At 46.9% G+C, this 18070-nt stretch overlaps 1 protein-coding gene across 3 annotated transcripts; it reads right to left on the reverse strand.

Moving 5' to 3' along the window:
• Nucleotides 1-1777: 1777 nt before the first annotated feature.
• LOC310756717 (uncharacterized protein) lies at nt 1778-17251 on the reverse strand. 3 transcript variants are annotated; one of them, XR_014544966.1, is made up of 8 exons: nt 16454-17251; nt 13583-14078; nt 13260-13341; nt 12910-12989; nt 10440-10566; nt 3276-3824; nt 2328-2855; nt 1778-1973 (listed from the first exon to the last, which is right to left on the reverse strand). XR_014544966.1 is itself a non-coding variant. In XM_083601335.1 (6 exons), the coding sequence occupies exons 2-6, from the start codon at nt 13979-13981 to the stop codon at nt 2674-2676; spliced, it is 1839 nt and encodes a 612-aa protein (XP_083457461.1). In that variant the 5' UTR covers nt 13982-14964; nt 16199-17248; the 3' UTR covers nt 1778-2673. The 3 variants fall into 3 exon arrangements, 1 of the variants encoding a protein (XP_083457461.1); XR_014544967.1 differs by having other exon boundaries at nt 13583-14964; nt 16199-17251; XM_083601335.1 differs by having other exon boundaries at nt 1778-3824; nt 13583-14964; nt 16199-17248.
• Nucleotides 17252-18070: the final 819 nt, after the last annotated feature.

An 18070-nucleotide genomic window follows, 5' to 3' on the forward strand; every position in this document is an offset into this window, starting at 1 on the left:
TGGGTCTTTAGTGTTAAGACCAATAGATGTTTTATTGTTTGCTAAGAAAATTAGGTGCCTATGGTTATTTTTGTAATTTGTGTGTAATTTGGTATTTGTGTGTGTGTGTTTTTCTTGTTGTATAAATAAAAAACTTTTTTTAAAAAAGACAACTGAAGGCGGCCCTGTTTAGGGAAGTTTTTAATGTCTGACGCTGTGTTGTTTTTAATGTTCGGTTGAAGCCACCCAGAGTGGCTGGGAAACCCAGCCAGATGGTTGGGGGGGTATAAATAATAAATTATTATCATCATCATCATCATCATCAGTCATGGATGCTTTAAGTTGAGGTTCTTGAATTGCAGACGTTGGATGAGATGGCTCTTGGGGTCTCCTGCAACTCTCAATTCCATGCTTCTATGCAAGAGCTCCTTATTCCCCCCCCCCCATTTTGGCTGGGAAGGAGTCCCTATCGCAAGTGTTTCATGCATAAAAAGGCTCCACAAAAATGCATGGGAGGGATTTAATAATAATATTTACATGCCGCTCGATGGTAAGAAAACATCTCAGTGGTTTACTAGAAATGTTAAAATTGTAAATTAAAAATAAATTCCACAGCAAAATTAAAATAAAAACAGCCAAGATGTTAAAATTAGCAGTGTTGAGATACATCTCTGTGTGTGCAAGGTCTTGCTTGTTTACAGTGGTCCTTTAAATAAATTACAAATTTACTCAAATACTTGATCTTCCTTGTTTTGGATCTTCCCCGTCAGTTTCGCCATCTCCACATACTCCAGTTAAAGAGTTAAAATCGTAGGATACTTATCGTTATATAACAGATGGATAATGGTAAAAGATGCAGCAAATATAACCTTAAACATGGAAAATGCGGGTCCGAAGGTTCAAAAGAACCTTGTATTTCAATGTTTGAAATGGTTATGTTAAAATGTATAAAATTATCAAAAAAAATTAAGAAATTACAAAAAATGAGTTTTGCTTGAACAAATACAGCTTAAGGAGGCACCAAAAAGAGAACAGCAAGGTTCCTGCTTGATGTCAAGAGACAGAGAGTGGTGGGAGTGCCCCAAAATCCAACTATTCTGGACAAAAGCCGTGTGAGAAATAAGTAAAATAACCAAGCAAGTATTAGAAATCACCCCAGAACTGGCCTTACTAAACATCTTCCAAGACAATAATGCCCACTTACACCACAAAGAACTCATAACCCACCTACTTTCGGCAGCCAGAAGCATCATAGCCAGACACTGGAGAGACCTGTCAGGAGTAAGCATGGACCAATGGTACCAAATAGTATGGGAAACAGCCCTACTAGAAAAATTAACCAATAAACTGAAACTGACACAGGGACAAACAGAAGAAGACGCTTTCACCCCGATATGGCTCCCCTTTATCACACACACAGCCCAACAAGACAATGACAAATATCCACCTACGGCATACAAATCAATGTGGCTAACCTGATCCAAAACACCCACCCACCCCACTCACACATGAAAACAAAGACCACCACAGCCAACCCCAAATGAACAACCCCACCCTAGGCCCACCCCAACCTCTCTCACCACCAAAGAAACACAAGTGAACAGCAAAAAACCTGCATAAGCAACGCTGAGACCAAACCCTACATATAGTAAGTAAAATAGAAACATCGCCACCCCACCCCCACCCCATCTCCCCCCCACCTCTTTCCCCCTTTTCTTCCTAATGTCTCAACAAATGAAACCGATTTGTAAAAATGTTAAATGGGGGGAGGAATACGCGAGAGAGACATTGCAAACACTTTTGTAAATCAAGAAAATCTTTAATAATAATAATAATAAAAGAACCTTCAAAGCATATTGTAACATATTCTAATGTTACAATAGAGACCTTCACATTCAGTAATAGCTGGGGATGGATGGACTGCAGGTGATAGTTCGGTAGGCAGGATACGCATAGGCTAAAGTTATATAGACAAAAGTTGCACGTTTCAAAATCTGGAGGAGAAGACTTCTTGGGAGTGTTAGAACCCACAGTATGTGGTGAGCAAGGCCTTATGTGAAGAGAGCGGCAAGGCCTTGGGCAAGAGACCATGCAAGTGTCCAGCACAGTTTCATAAACACCTCGTCCATTGTGACAGACTCTCTCTGTTAACACTGGGACAGAAGGAGAACAGGGTCACCTACTTGAGGAATATATGCGAGCCCCTGACAAAAATGTCCCTCTGGTCAAGATCTGGGGCTCTGTCCACATGGCGTGGGAAAAGGTGTCTGATGCCGTGTTGTTCCATCTAAACCTCTTTCCATGCTGTTCCATTGCTGCCGTCCTCTGTCAATTATTAGACAGAGGACGGCAGGAACGGAATTCTTGACTAAACCTTCTCGCAGAGGAAAGCGTGAAACCTGTGGCTTTCCTAGGAAGCGTCCTGTGTGCGTTCAGCAGACTCCAGGAAGAGCTTGAAGCTGACACCACCATCGTCCTGGCTATGCTGAAGATGACAGTGGTGGTCAGGAGCACCACAAATTTGCAAATGGTGGCTCTCGAGATGGAAGTACGTGAATTGCTTCTCAATCGGATGTCTTGAGGCACAACGGTCTTGAGAGGCAGGTCAACTTCTTTGCTGGGTGGCCGAAGACCAAGAACGCCGTTGCAAGCCTCACTTGCATGATAATTAAAGTTTCCTAAAGACAACCGTTGCTATGGCTTCGCCTTGTGGTGAGTTCTTTGATGGGCAGTGAGATGGGCGCTCTGACTGAAGGTCTTTCCACATTCCAGGCACTGATATGGTTTCCTCCCTGAATGAATTCTCCGATGGACCAAGAGATGGGCGCTCTGACTGAAGCTCTTTCCACAGTCCAGGCACTGATAGGGCTTCTCACCTGTATGAATTCTCTGATGAGAAGTAAGACTTTTCTTCCAGGTAAAACTCCTTCCACATTCTAAGCATCGATGAGGTTTCTCCCCGCTGTGAGTTTTTTGATGGGCCGTTAAATTGACTCTCTTACTGAAGCTCTTCCCACATTCCAAGCACTTAAAGGGTTTCTCCCCTGTATGAATGATTTGATGAGAGGTGAGATTCTCCTTCCAGGTGAAGCTCCTTCCGCACTCTAAGCATTGGTGCAGTTTCTCGCCACTGTGAATTCTCTGGTGGGTCATGAGATTAGCCCTCTTACTGTAGCTCTTTCCACAATCCAAGCACTTGTGTGGTTTCTCCCCAGTATGAATTCTTTGATGGGAAATGAAACTTTTCTTCCAGGTGAAGCTCTTTCCGCACTCCAAGCAATGATAGGATTTCTCACCTGTATGAATTATTTGATGGGAAATGAGATCTTTTTTCCTAATGAAGCTCTTTCCACACACTTGGCACTGAAATGGTTTTTCCCCACAGTGGATTCTCTGATGTTGACGGAAGTTTGTGCCTGCATGGAAGCTCTTTCCACATTCCAAGCACTGGTAAGGTTTTTCCCCACTGTGGATTCTCTTATGAGAAGTGAGACTTTCCTTCCGAGTGAAGCTCTTTCCACACTCCAAACATTTATAGGGTTTCTCACCTGTATGACTTCTCTGATGGCAAGTGAGACTTTCGTTCCGAGTGAAGCTCTTTCCGCATTCCAAGCATTGATACGGTTTCTCTCCTGTGTGAATTCGATGATGTGAAGTGAGATGGGCCCTCTGACTGAAACACGTTCCACACTCCAAGCACTGATAGGGTTTCTTCCCAGTGGGATTTATTTGATGAGAAGTGAAATCGGAGCTCTGACTGGAGCTCTCTTCACACTCCAAATATCGATAAGGCTTCTCCTCTGTGTGGATATCTCCGTCGTTCTTCATTTCTAATTCATCATTACCTACAAACAAGGAAAGAAGCTAATTAGAGCCTCAGGAAGAGATGGAGTCTGTAATTCTAGGTAAAGGTAAAGGGACCCCTGACCATTAGGTCCAGTCGTGGCCGACTCTGGGGTTGCGGCGCTCATCTCGCTTTATTGGCCGAGGGAGCCGTCGTGCAGCTTCCGGGTCATGTGGCCAGCAGGACTAAGCTGCTTCTGGCGAACCAGAGCAGCGCACGGAAACGCCACGGGGATTCGAACCGCCAACCTTCTGATCAGCAAGTCCTAGGCTCTGTGGTTTAACCCACAGCGTCACCCGCGTCCCTTCTGTAATTCTAGAACAATGCTAATGAATGCTTGTGAAAGAGAATGAGCTGAAGAGGCATTCTGGGAAATGATCTATAATGAACTTAAAAAGGTATTTAAATATACTTTCCCTAAGAAACCAGAGGCCTTTCTCTTGGGTATTGTCGGACAGGGGGTGTTAAAGATGGATATAACTTTCTTTTTGTACGCCACAACAGCAGCTAGAATACTTATTGCGAAGTACTGGAAGACGCAAGAATTACCTACACTGGAAGAATGGCAGACGAAGGTGATAGACTACATGGGTTTGGCAGAGCTTGTAGGGCAGCAGCTGAAGAAGGAACAAAAAGGGTTTTCTTGTGTGAGTTTCTTGTGGCTGATTAGCTGCTTTCTCTGTGCAAAGGTCAGAGGGGGCAGGGCTTCTGTTGAGGTAGGGGATTAGCTGTGGGAGGAGCTTGTCAGAGCTTGTAGGGCAGCAGCTGAAGAAGGAACAAAAAGGGTTTTCTTGTGTGAGTTTCTTGTGGCTGATTAGCTGCTTTCTCTGTGCAAAGGTCAGAGGGGGCAGGGCTTCTGTTGAGGTAGGGGATTAGCTGTGGGAGGAGCTTGTCAGAGCTTGTAGGGCAGCAGCTGAAGAAGGAACAAAAAGGGTTTTCTTGTGTGAGTTTCTTGTGGCTGATTAGCTGCTTTCTCTGTGCAAAGGTCAGAGGGGGCAGGGCTTCTGTTGAGGTAGGGGATTAGCTGTGGGAGGAGCTTGTCAGAGCTTGTAGGGCAGCAGCTGAAGAAGGAACAAAAAGGGTTTTCTTGTGTGAGTTTCTTGTGGCTGATTAGCTGCTTTCTCTGTGCAAAGGTCAGAGGGGGCAGGGCTTCTGTTGAGGTAGGGGATTAGCTGTGGGAGGAGCTTGTCAGAGCTTGTAGGGCAGCAGCTGAAGAAGGAACAAAAAGGGTTTTCTTGTGTGAGTTTCTTGTGGCTGATTAGCTGCTTTCTCTGTGCAAAGGTCAGAGGGGGCAGGGCTTCTGTTGAGGTAGGGGATTAGCTGTGGGAGGAGCTTGTCAGAGCTTGTAGGGCAGCAGCTGAAGAAGGAACAAAAAGGGTTTTCTTGTGTGAGTTTCTTGTGGCTGATTAGCTGCTTTCTCTGTGCAAAGGTCAGAGGGGGCAGGGCTTCTGTTGAGGTAGGGGATTAGCTGTGGGAGGAGCTTGTCAGAGCTTGTAGGGCAGCGGCGCGCGCCTAGCGGCGCGCGCAGTTTAATCCATCTTTTAGATTTAGGGGAGCTAGTCTCAAACGTTTGTTGGGGGAGATATAGGTTTATTTGGGGGGATTTATTTGTCCTGTCTTCACGCTTTTTATGATGGAGGACCGCTGTAGTCACCCTCAACGACACGTTCTCAAGATGGAGGGTGAGGGAACAGCTGCAGTCGCCTGTGATTCCTGCGCAATGTTCGCCATCTTGCCAAAGGTTGCAGGCAGCTTTACCTGCAGCAATTGCATGTTGATTGCCCTCTTAAAAGACAAAGTCCAGCAACTGGAGGAACGTGTAACTACGCTCCAAAGAATTAGAGAGCTGGAGCTCTTCTTGGAAGCAACAGAGCACACCGTCTCCACCAAGGAGGAGACAGGGGACTCCCCTGAGAAGGAGGCTAGTTCACCAACACAGGAGCCAGATATATGGAGAAACGTGACTCAAAGAAGTAGGAGGCCCAGGGTTCGCTCTGATTGTTTAGAAATACGCAATCGCTTTGAGGTCCTTTCCCCTAGCATGGAAGACGAAGAGCAGACTCCATTTGAGGATCTCTCCCTCATTACAGTCGATCAAGTATATGAAGACGAGCAGCAAAGGCAGTCCTCAGGGAATGTGCAGGCGACCTTGGAACGGACAGCTCACGGAAGAACCCCGACCAGACCTAAGAGGAGGCGTGTAGTGGTGATAGGGGATTCCCTACTGAGGGGAACAGAAGCAGTGATCTGTGGGCCTGACAAGATGTCTCGGGAAGTGTGCTGTCTCCCCGGGGCTAAGATCCAAGATGTAACTGAACGACTGCAAGGAATCATAAAACCCACTGACAAATACCCCTTCCTCTTGGTTCATGTGGGAACCAATGACACTGCAAGCAATAGCCTCCAGAAGATCAAAAGAGATTACGAGGCTCTGGGCAGGAAATTGAAGCAATTAAATGCACAAATTGTCATCTCATCTGTCCTCCCAGTTGAACGACGTGGCCCAGGGAGAGAGGGAAAAATAGTGGAAGTGAACAACTGGCTTCGCAAATGGTGTAAACAGGAACGGTTTGGATTCTTAGATCACGGAATGCAGTTTCTTGAAGATGGACTTCTGGCAAGCGATGGGCTGCACCTCACAACGGTTGGGAGGAATGTTTTTGCAAAAAATCTCAGAAACCTCATCAGGAGGGCTTTAAACTGACTAATGTGGGGGAGGGAGACAGTGCTCCTGAAGGTAGGAGTCTATCAATTGATGAAGATGATCATCCAAATGTCATAGACCGAATGGAGCAAACAGCACGCAGACCTAGTGGTGGGAGGAAAAAATCCTTAAATAAGAGACACGGGGGAATGATTAATGGACTTCAATGTCTGTACACTAATGCGCAAAGTATGGGAAATAAACAAGATGAGCTTGAGCTCTTGGTACAGCAAACTAAATATGACATAATAGGAATCACTGAAACCTGGTGGGATAAGTCCCACGATTGGAATGTAATAATGGAGGGATACAATCTATTTCAGAGAAACAGACCAGACAAGAAAGGAGGAGGAGTGGCGTTATATGTCAGGGATGTGTATACCTGTGAAGAGATCCAAGATTTAGAACCTCAAAGCCAAAGTGAGAGCATTTGGGTCAAAATTAAGGGAGAGAAGAATAACAGTGACCTCATTGTGGGAGTTTACTATAGATCCCCAAGCCAAACGGAGGACATAGATGATGCCTTCCTGGAACAGATGGCCAAGCATGCAAAAGGAAAGGAGATAGTAGTAATGGGGGACTTCAATTACCCGGATATTTGTTGGATGTCAAACTCAGCCAAGAGCATAAGGTCAAACAGATTCCTCACTGGCCTTGCAGACAACTTCATTGTCCAGAAAGTGGGAGAAGCAACAAGAGGAACAGCCATTTTAGATCTGGTCCTAACCAATGTTGATGACCTGGTTAGTGGGGTAGAAGTGGAAGGATCATTAGGCGCGAGTGATCATGCTCTTCTGAAGTTTACTATACAGCGGAAAGGAGCAGCCAAGCATACTAGGACTCAATTTCTCGACTTTAAGAAAGCCGACTTCATAAAACTTAGGGAAGTGCTTGGTGAGATCCCATGGACAGTAATACTAAAAGGAAAGGGAGTTCATGATGGCTGGGAGTTTGTTAAGAGGGAGATAGTAAAAGCACAACTTCAGGCAATACCAATGAGACGGAAACATGGAAGGTGCCTAAAGAAGCCAGGGTGGCTATCTAAAGAACTTTTAACTGAGTTAAGATTAAAAAAGGATGTGTACAAAAATTGGAAAAGGGGGGAAACCACCAAAGAGGAATTCAAACAAATAGCCAGCACATGTAGACACAAAGTCAGAAAAGCTAAAGCACAGAATGAACTCAGGCTTGCTAGAGAGGTTAAAAGCAACAAAAAAGGCTTTTATGGGTATGTTCGTAGCAAAAGGAAGAACAAAGAAACAGTGGGGTCACTCAGAGGAGAAGATGGTGAAATGCAAACAGGGGACACAGAAAGGGCTGAACTCCTCAATGCCTTCTTTGCCTCAGTCTTCTCCGATAAAGAAAACAATGCCCGACCTGAAGAATTTGGAGCAAATGATTCAGCAGAGGAAACACAGCCCAGAATAACTAAGGAGATAGTACAAGAATACTTGGCTAGTCTAGATGTATTCAAGTCTCCAGGGCCAGATGAACTGCATCCAAGAGTATTAAAAGAACTGGCAGATGTGATTTCAGAACCACTGGCAGTCATCTTTGAGAATTCCTGGAGAACAGGCGAAGTCCCGGCAGACTGGAGGAGGGCAAATGTTGTCCCTATTTTCAAAAAGGGGAAAAGAGAGGACCCAAATAATTACCGCCCAGTCAGTCTGACATCAATACCAGGGAAGATTCTGGAGCAAATCATTAAGCAAACAGTCTGTGAGCACCTAGAAAGGAATGCTGTGATCACCAATAGTCAGCATGGATTTCTGAAAAATAAGTCATGTCAGACTAACCTGATCTCGTTTTTCGACAGAATTACAAGCCTGGTAGATGAAGGGAACGCAGTGGATGTAGCCTACCTTGATTTCAGCAAGGCATTTGACAAGGTGCCCCATGATATTCTTGTAAAGAAGCTGGTAAAATGTGGTCTTGACTATGCTACCACTCAGTGGATTTGTAACTGGCTGACTGACCGAACCCAAAGGGTGCTCATCAATGGTTCCTCTTCATCCTGGAGAAGAGTGACTAGTGGGGTGCCACAGGGTTCTGTCTTGGGCCCGGTCTTATTCAACATCTTTATCAACGACTTGGATGATGGACTCAAGGGCATCCTGATCAAATTTGCAGATGACACCAAACTGGGAGGGGTGGCTAATACCCCAGAGGACAGGATCACACTTCAAAATGACCTTGACAGATTAGAGAACTGGGCCAAAACAAACAAGATGAATTTTAACAGGGAGAAATGTAAAGTATTGCACTTGGGCAAAAAAAATGAGAGGCACAAATACAAGATGGGTGACACCTGGCTTGAGAGCAGTACATGTGAAAAGGATCTAGGAGTCTTGGTTGACCACAAACTTGACATGAGCCAACAGTGTGACGCGGCAGCTAAAAAAGCCAATGCAATTCTGGGCTGCATCAATAGGAGTATAGCATCTAGATCAAGGGAAGTAATAGTGCCACTGTATTCTGCTCTGGTCAGACCTCACCTGGAGTACTGTGTCCAGTTCTGGGCACCACAGTTCAAGAAGGACATTGACAAACTGGAACGTGTCCAGAGGAGGGCAACCAAAATGGTCAAAGGCCTGGAAACGATGCCTTATGAGGAACGGCTAAGGGAGCTGGGCATGTTTAGCCTGGAGAAGAGGAGGTTAAGGGGTGATATGATAGCCATGTTCAAATATATAAAAGGATGTCACATAGAGGAGGGAGAAAGGTTGTTTTCTGCTGCTCCAGAGAAGCGGACACGGAGCAATGGATCCAAACTACAAGAAAGAAGATTCCACCTAAACATTAGGAAGAACTTCCTGACAGTAAGAGCTGTTCGACAGTGGAATTTGCTGCCAAGGAGTGTGGTGGAGTCTCCTTCTTTGGAGGTCTTTAAGCAGAGGCTTGACAACCATATGTCAGGAGTGCTCTGATGGTGTTTCCTGCTTGGCAGGGGGTTGGACTCGATGGCCCTTGTGGTCTCTTCCAACTCTATGATTCTATGATTCTATGATTCTATGATTCTAAATGACGAGCAGAATCCGAAACCAGGGAAGAGAAGCAGCGCAAGAAGAATGGAAAAAGTTTAAGGATTATGTAAAGAAATATTACAAAATTAATGAAAGTTAGAATGATGTTGGACTGGAAAGTAAATGGTTACTATTAGCAATGGTTAAGACAAGGAGAATAAGGAAGATTAGATTAAATTCAAATTAAAATAAGGGAAGATTTGCTGAGTAATTGATAAGAATTTGGAATACAGAAAAGGGAGGCATGAGGAAGTCGGGGAAGAAAGGTATAAGAAATTAAGATATGAAATGGTACATGTTTTTTGTTTTGTTTTTGTTTTTGTCTGTTTATGTATTTGTTATATGTTTGTTGTTGTTATAAAAACCTTTAATAAAAAATTATTTAAAAAAAAAAGAGAATGAGCTGAAGAGAGTTAGATGTGAGATCTTACTGCAGAGTTCACTGCCTTTGTTGACTGGTATTAACTTACATACTTATGGGAATCTGAGATTCAAAAAGCCTGTCCCTTTTCTGGGATGGATTTTGTTTGGCCCATTCATGGAATCCAGTCCATCTCCAAGGTCAGTCATCTCTTTTGAAAATGGACAGAAGCAAAAAAAAAAAACAAAAAAACACACCTGACAGAAGCTACCTCAGTCTCCCCAACCACTCTAGATCCTACATTTAAAACGGCACGGTGAGTTCAGACAAGGCTGATCGTGGTTGAAAAAGCCGTAACTGGAGGAACAATATTCGCAGATGAAACAGACAATAGCTCTCCATGGGGGTGTGAGAATTCCAGGTGCTGTAGGTTGTCCTGTTGAGCTCCATCAAAATATTGGTGTTTAATCAGATAGAGATACGCTTGGAATTTCAAAACAGATATTATGACCCAGCAGGGAGCCTTACCAAGGGAGTCCAGGATCCCACGATTCCCCTCCATGACCTCCTTATGCAGAGCTCTCTGGTCAGGATCCAGCAACGCCCACTCCTCGTCCGTGAAACAAACGGTGACATCATCAAAGCACACCGGACCCTAAAAGAAAGAGGGAATTGTTGTGCATTTTATTGTGATTTTTTATTTATAGTGATTTTTTAACAAAGTAGTAATAATAATAATAATAATAATAATATTTATACCCTGCGCATCTGGCTGGGTTTCCCCAGCCACCCTGGGCGGCTTCCAACAGAACACTAAAATACAATAACCTATTAAACATTAAAAGCTTCCATGAACAGGGCTGCCTTCAGATGTCTCCTAAAAGTTTGGTAGTTATTTTTCTCTTTGACATCTGGTGGGAAGGCGTTCCACAGGGCAGGCGCCACCACCGAGAAGGCCCTCTGCCTGGTTTCCTGTAACTTGGCTTCTCATAGTCAGGGAACTGCCAGAAGGCCCTCGGAGCTGGACCTCAGTGTCCGGGCAGAAGAATGGGGGTGGAGACGCTCCTTCAGATATACTGGACCGAGGCCGTTTAGGGCTCTAAAGGTCAGCACCAACACTTTGAATTGTGCCCGGAAACATACTGGGAGCCAATGTAGGTCTCGGCGGCCACTCCAAGTCACCAGTCTAGCTGCCGCATTCTGGATTTGTTGTAGTTTCCGGGTCACCTTCTAAGGTAGCCCCACAGAGAACGCATGGCAGTAGTCCAAGCGGGAGATAACCAGAGCATGCACCACTCTGGCGAGACAGTCCGCAGGCAGGTAGGGTCTCAGCCTACGTACCAGATGGAGCTGGTAAACATCTGCCCTGGACACAGATTTGACCTGTGCCTCCATGGACAGCTGTGAGTCCAGAATGACTCCCAGGCTGCGCACCTGGTCCTTCAGGGGCACAGTTACCCCGTTCAGGACCAGGGAATCCTCCACACCTGCCCGCCTCCTGTCCCCCAAAAACAGTACTTCTGTCTTGTCAGGATTCAACCTCAATCTGTTAGCCGCCATCCAACCTCTAACCGCCTCCAGGCACTCACACAGGACCTTCACTGCCTTCACTGGTTCTGAATTCAAAATAAATTATCTTCCACATTCCCCTTCTTACTTTGACAGCAAACATTAATTTACCATTAATTGCTATATCCCACACTTCTTTATACCATTCATCTATTTGAAATCCACCTTGTTTCTTTCCATTTCCTAGCTATGATAATTCTTGCAACAAATTTGTGATTAAGTCCTTCATAGCTTGCATACATTTAACCTTATAGTAGATTTATTTAACCTTATCGTAGATTTATAGCAATGGTATTTCTGGACTTTCATTCAGCCTTAACCCTGCCATTTCTCTTATCTCCTTCAACACCCTTTGCTAAACATTATGTACAAATTTACAGCCCCACCACATCTGAATATATGTCCCAGTTTCCTGACATCCCCTCCAACATAACACCAAATGTTTGTTGTCTATTTGATTTAGTCTTACTGCTGTTACTACCACCTCCATACTACCTTACAGTATAGTTATTTTCTTACAGATATCCTTTTCAGAGGATGTTTCTCCCATGTTTTCCCCAAGCTCTGACTATTTATCTGACCTGTTAACTCCTTTTCGCACACCCCTTTTAGTTGATCTTGCTGATCTTCCGATTCTACCACTATTTTGTAAATTTCACTGGTTTCCCCTTTTATATTTTTCTTCATCTTTCCTTTTTTTATAATCACCTTTTTGAATTTTGTATATTCTCGACATTCCTTATTTTCCCTTACCAATTTCTTTGTCCATTCCTCCAATTGTATACAGTTAAACCAAGTTATTTTACTTTCTGTTAGAGCAGCCTTTCTCAACCTGTGGGTCCCCAGATGTTGTTGAACTACAACTCCCATCACCCCTAGCTAGCAAGGCCAGAGCTCAGGGATGATGGGAGTTGTAGTCCAACAACATCTGGGGACCCCCAGGTTGAGAACCGCTGTTCTAAGGGAAGGTAAAGGGACCCCTGACCGTTATGTCCAGTCATGGCCGACTCTGGGGTTGCGGCGCTCATCTCGCTTTACTGGCCAAGGGAGCCGGCGCACAGCTTCCGGGTCATGTGGCCAGCATGAATAAGCCGCTTCTGGCGATCCAGAACAGCGCACGGAAACGCTCTTTATCTTCCCGCCGGAGCGGTACCTATTTATCTACTTGCACTTTGACGTGCTTTCGAACTGCTAGGTTGGCAGGAGCAGGGACTGAGCAACGGGAGCTCACCCCATCGCGGGGATTCGAACTGCCAACCTTCTGATCGGCAAACCCAAGAGGCTCAGTGGTTTAGGCCTTATTCTGAGCACATAACGTCATTTGCCACCTTTTTTCAGGGCACCTTTGACAGAAAGCAGGAGGTGGAAGGAGTCACTCTTGCCAGCCCCACCCCTCAACCTCTCTCCCCACAAGTCTCCTGCCCCCTACCTGATCTGCTTCCATAGCCGCTGCTTCCTCTTCGGCACCATGAAAAGACATATGAGGTCTTGCCGACATCATCCTGTCACCTGCCAGAGACAAAGGGAAGTGGGAAGCTATGAATGCCTGCTTCTCTCTGAGGTTCAGGAGTGCATCTCCAACTAAAGATGGACATTAAAAAAAGTCTTACGTGAGTGGTGCATGTGGATGTCTGTAAATATTTCATATTTTCTTTGTGTAAAAATATTTCCTCTGGGCTCTTGACCCCCTGTGACTCCCCCCAAAAGATGAAAATAACCCATGGATTATTTTGAACATCAACAGAATGTGACCAAAGAGAGAAATAACTGCCTCCTTACCCGGTGGCTTCTCTCTGGTGTCCAACGGAGTCCTCTCTGCCTCACAGGAATCCAGGCCCATTTCTGCTAACAGATTCTTTATCTGAAAGAGCAACCAGGATTCAAAACAGGGAACGGGGAGAAGGATCAGAAAAAGAATGACAGAAGCAAAAACTTGACAGGTATCAGATCTCATTCCTTGGATGCATTCCAAAAAAAGGGGCCCTTTGTAGAGCATTTTGGGATCTTCTCCCTCCTGTTTGGAGCCCCTTAGTAGAGTGTTTGGGGATACTCTATCTCTTGTTCAGAGCCCTTGGGAGTTTCCAGAGGAAAGTCTCTCTCACCTGCTTCCTCTCCTCTGCCTGACTCAGGAGGAAACCTTCGGCCAGGGCCACTGCCTGAGAACTGGTCTCTGCTTCACATTCCCTCACCCAGCTCTCTATCTCGGGTGGAAGGACAGCCAGGAACTGCTCCAAGATCACCAGGTCCAGCATCTCAGCTTTTGTGTGCCTTTCTGGCTTCAGCCATTGATGGGCCAGGCAGTAGAGTCGGCTGCAAACCTCTCGGGGTCCTTTGGCCTCCTGGTAGAACTGCTTGAGCGGCTGGCTCTGCACATCTGAGTGGAGGGTGTCCTCCTCTCCCAGGATCCTTTGCATGGAGTTTTCCCAGAATCCCCCACTTCTCCCAGTTTGCATATCATGGTCTCTTCCCGCTTCAGGACCAGCTGAGTCTTGCTCATCCATCTGTGCCCTCAGGAAGCCTCCAAGAGATCAGAAGGAATCAGAAGGAATCTTTTGCCACGTTCTGTCTGTCTGTCTGATTTAGAGGTGCCAGCAAGTCCTACAAAGCAAATCCATAATTCGGTGAGAAAACTGATGAACTGCTAAACAGGGATGGCCAGCTCCCAAGGGACTGCGATCTACACAAAGTTCAAAACTGGCAGTGATTTACCCCCTTTTTTGTTGGGGCAAATTTGTTGAGGTTCTTTGTGGGAAGCCAGTGATCCATCACAGACCTCCAGTGATCTACCGATAGATCACGATCTACCTGTTGGGACGTGCCTGCACTAGAAGAAAGAGGTTACCTGAGCATGTGTGGATAAGACTTGCTAGGAATCAGGGCTGCACTGCCAGTTTCCTCCCTGCTTTGGTTTCATTTTGCAGCATAATAATTTTTTATTTATACCCCGCCCTTCCCGGTTCAGAAAACCGGGCTCAGGGTGGCTAACAACAAATTTAAAACACTTAATTGATGCAATAAAAAACAGCATAATGTACAGTATCAAACGTGAACAACAATAAATTCAGAATTCAAAAATCAATTCAGGGTGGAAATCCATCCAATAAACATTAGATGATCACCAGGGCTAGCTGGCTGAATTAGTCCTATTTGGGCCAGCAAGGAGACCAGGGGAGAATTAGCTGTTGGATCCCAGAGCGGGTAATCTTCATAAAAAGGGGAGGGGGAGGGAAGAAAAGGAAATAAAAGATCAGGCTAAATTCAAATTGAAGGCCAGACGGAATAGCTCCGTCTTACAGGCCCTGCGGAAGGAAGTTCAATTCTGCAGGGACAGAGCATTCTACCAGGTTGGAGCCACCACTGAGAAGGCCCTGGCCCTTCCTTAGGGCCCTCTAAACTATGGTTATTCATGGACCTTAAGGTCCTCTGCGGGGCAGACCAGGAAGCTCCAAAGTGCTGCAGACAGATGTGTGGGGTGGGGACAAAAGTGAGAGTTGTTTCCTAGTTCTGCTGGATCTCTCAGCGGCCTTTGATACAATCGACCATAACATCCTTCTGGACCGTCTAGAGGGGCTGGGAGCTGGGGGCACTGTTATGCAGTGGTTTCGCTCCTTCCTCCTGGGCCGTGTTCAGAAAGTGGTGGTGGGGGATGAGTGTTCAGACCCCTGGGCCCTCACTTGTGGGGTGCCTCAGGGTTCCGTCCTCTCCCCCATGCTTTTTAATATCTATATGCAGCTGCTGGGAGAGATCATCAGGGGGTTTGGACTGGGTGTCCATCAATATGCAGATGATACCCAGCTCTACCTCTCTTTCAAATCAGAACCAGTGAAGGCGGTGAAGGTCCTGTGTGAGTGCCTGGAGGCGGTTGGAGGATGGATGGCGGCTAATGGATTGAGGTTGAATCCTGACAAGACAGAAGTACTGTTTTTGGGGGACAGGGGGCGGGCTGGTGTGGAGGACTCCCTGGTCCTGAATAGGGTAACTGTGCCCCTGAAGGACCAGGTGCGCAGCCTGGGAGTCATTTTGGACTCACAGCTGTCCATGGAGGCGCAGGTCAAATCTGTGTCCAGGGCAGCTGTTTACCAGCTCCATCTGGTACGCAGATGGCCTACGGACTGTCTCGCCAGAGTGGTGCATGCTCTGGTTATCTCCCGCTTGGACTACTGCAATGCGCTCTACGTGGGGCTACCTTTGAAGGTGACTCGGAAACTACAACTAATCCAGAATGCGGCAGCTAGACTGGTGACTGGGGGCGGCCGCCGAGACCACATAACACCGGTCTTGAAAGACCTACATTGGCTCCCAGTACGTTTCCGAGCACAATTCAAAGTGCTGGTGTTGACCTTTAAAGCCCTAAACGGCCTCGGCCCAGTATACCTGAAGGAGCGTCTCCATCCCCATCGTTCTGCCTGGATGCTGAGGTCCAGCGCCGAGGGCCTTCTGGCGGTTCCCTCATTGCGAGAAGCAAAGCTACAGGGAACCAGGCAGAGGGCCTTCTCGGTAGTGGCGCCTGCCCTGTGGAACGCCCTCCCATTGGATGTCAAAGCGATAAATAACTACCTGACATTCAGAAGACATCTTAAGGCAGCCCTGTTCAGGGAAGTTTTTAATCTGTGATATTTTAGTGCATTTTTGGTTTCTATGGAAGCCGCCCAGAGTGGCTGGGGAAACCCAGCCAGATGGGCGGGGTACAAATAATAAATTATTATTATTATTATTATTATTCCTTGTTCTAAGGGCCAGATTTTTACCTGGCCAATTCTGCGAGACCCAACTGGGCCAGAGAAAAGCTAATTTAAAGTAAGTCAACATTTCCATTTCAGCAAATTAAATCATTATGCTTAACACCTTCTGCTCCTCGACCTGGAGGGCCCCCACGCATAAGTTGAACCTGCCCCCCCAGCATCCTCCCTTGCAGTCCTGGGACCCCCCTTCTCCCCCAAAGCACCCCATGGCAGGAATCAGAAGAGGCTCACCGAGTTGCGCATCCTTGGCAGAGAAGACAAGGGGGGGGGCTTCTGCTCTGAGGACCCCTCCCTTGTAGCTCCGTTCCCTTTAACCCTTTGCGAACCAAGGGCACCCGCTTTCTCTCTCTCTCCCTCCCGTCCAGGGGGAACCAGGTGAGACCCCCAGAGAGGTGTCTCCCCCCCCCCCGCCGGCGCTGTGAACTATTCTCTCCCTTTGGCCAGAAAGAGGACCAGATCCTTTTTTCAATAGCTGTTAATTCTAGGATGGGGTTTCCTGCTCCTCGTTTTTTCTAGCCGAGGCGCAGAGCAGCTCGGAAGGGCAAGGGGTTCCCCCCCCCCGCCGCCCCAAATTCAGCATCTTTGAGTTTGGGTCTTCCTGCTTAAGATCGAGATAACGCGGAGACAAGAGAGGGCAGAGCCGGCTGCGCTCGGCACGCCAAGGGTTAAAAGGCATTGAGCTGCATTCCTAGAAGGGCCAGGAAATAAGGGGGGGAGGTCCTTCGGAGCAGAAGCCCCTCCCTCCCTTGACTCTTCCTGCCAGGGGTGGGGCTGGGGGCTTTTTTTCTTTCTCCTCTGCCTGCTGCCTCACTTTCCCTCCTGGGATCCTGTCTTGGCCTGCTTTGGGGAGAAGGGGGGCTGCTCAGCTTCTGTATGGGGGACCCCCAGATTAGGGAGTCCCCTCTTCATCTTTTGCCCTGTCGGGGAGGGAGGGGCACTGGGGGACAAGGGCTGCAGAGTCACCCCTGGACGCATCCCCCAAAAGGAGTCGCCCCCCAATCGGTCTTTCTGGTGAAGGGCATCGGAGTGGGGGGCGCTTTGTCTGTGGGGAGGGAGGGAGGAAGGGGTTTCGGGGGGGCACAGGGCGGTTTAGGGTATAAAAGGGTCTGGGTTAAAGGCGGATCTGCACGGATCCTCATGGATCCTCCACTTTTTTAAAAATAACTCCGACAAATCCAGTGTCAAATCACACCTGCAAGGCACGCCTACAGACTGGACTATAAAAGACTTGGATCCAACGCGGCAGCACCACAAAAACATGGATCCTCATCGATTCGCATGATTTTTATATTGAAACAAAATAAAAACACCATGATACACTACACCACGTATTTGTCTGTAGGCAGAACCAAAAAAATCGCACATCCACTGTTTCGTGGTGCCGCAATGGTAGAAGAACGGGAGCAACTTCCCCAAATCTCTTCCTAAGCAGCAGTTCTTCACTGTGATCAGATTACACACTGAGTGGTCGTCTCCCGTTTACTGTGCAAGCAAGTCAGCCAGGCCATAGCAGGAGTACCTGCCAGCAATCTCATCCTAGGTCATCACCTCCGATGCAGCATCAGGCAGGTGAAGTCACTAACATCCATGAAAAAATACACCTAAGGCGAATTCTGGGACTCCAGAATCCACAAATACCTGCAGAGTCTCTAGCTCAGGTGTGGGGAACCTCTGGCCCTCCAGATGTTGCTGAACTCCTGCTTGCTGGAGTTGACAGGAGTTGCAGTCTAGCAAGAGCTGGTGGGGGGGAAAGGTTCCCCACACCTCACCAGAGGAAAAGGATTCTGCATATGCTCAGGAGCACATTTGCCCTGCAGTCTTTGAAATGCTACATCCCCCTTGGAGGTC

Source organism: Podarcis filfolensis (assembly GCF_964270895.1).
Source record: "Podarcis filfolensis genome assembly, chromosome: 2".
NCBI lineage: Eukaryota > Metazoa > Chordata > Lepidosauria > Squamata > Lacertidae > Podarcis > Podarcis filfolensis.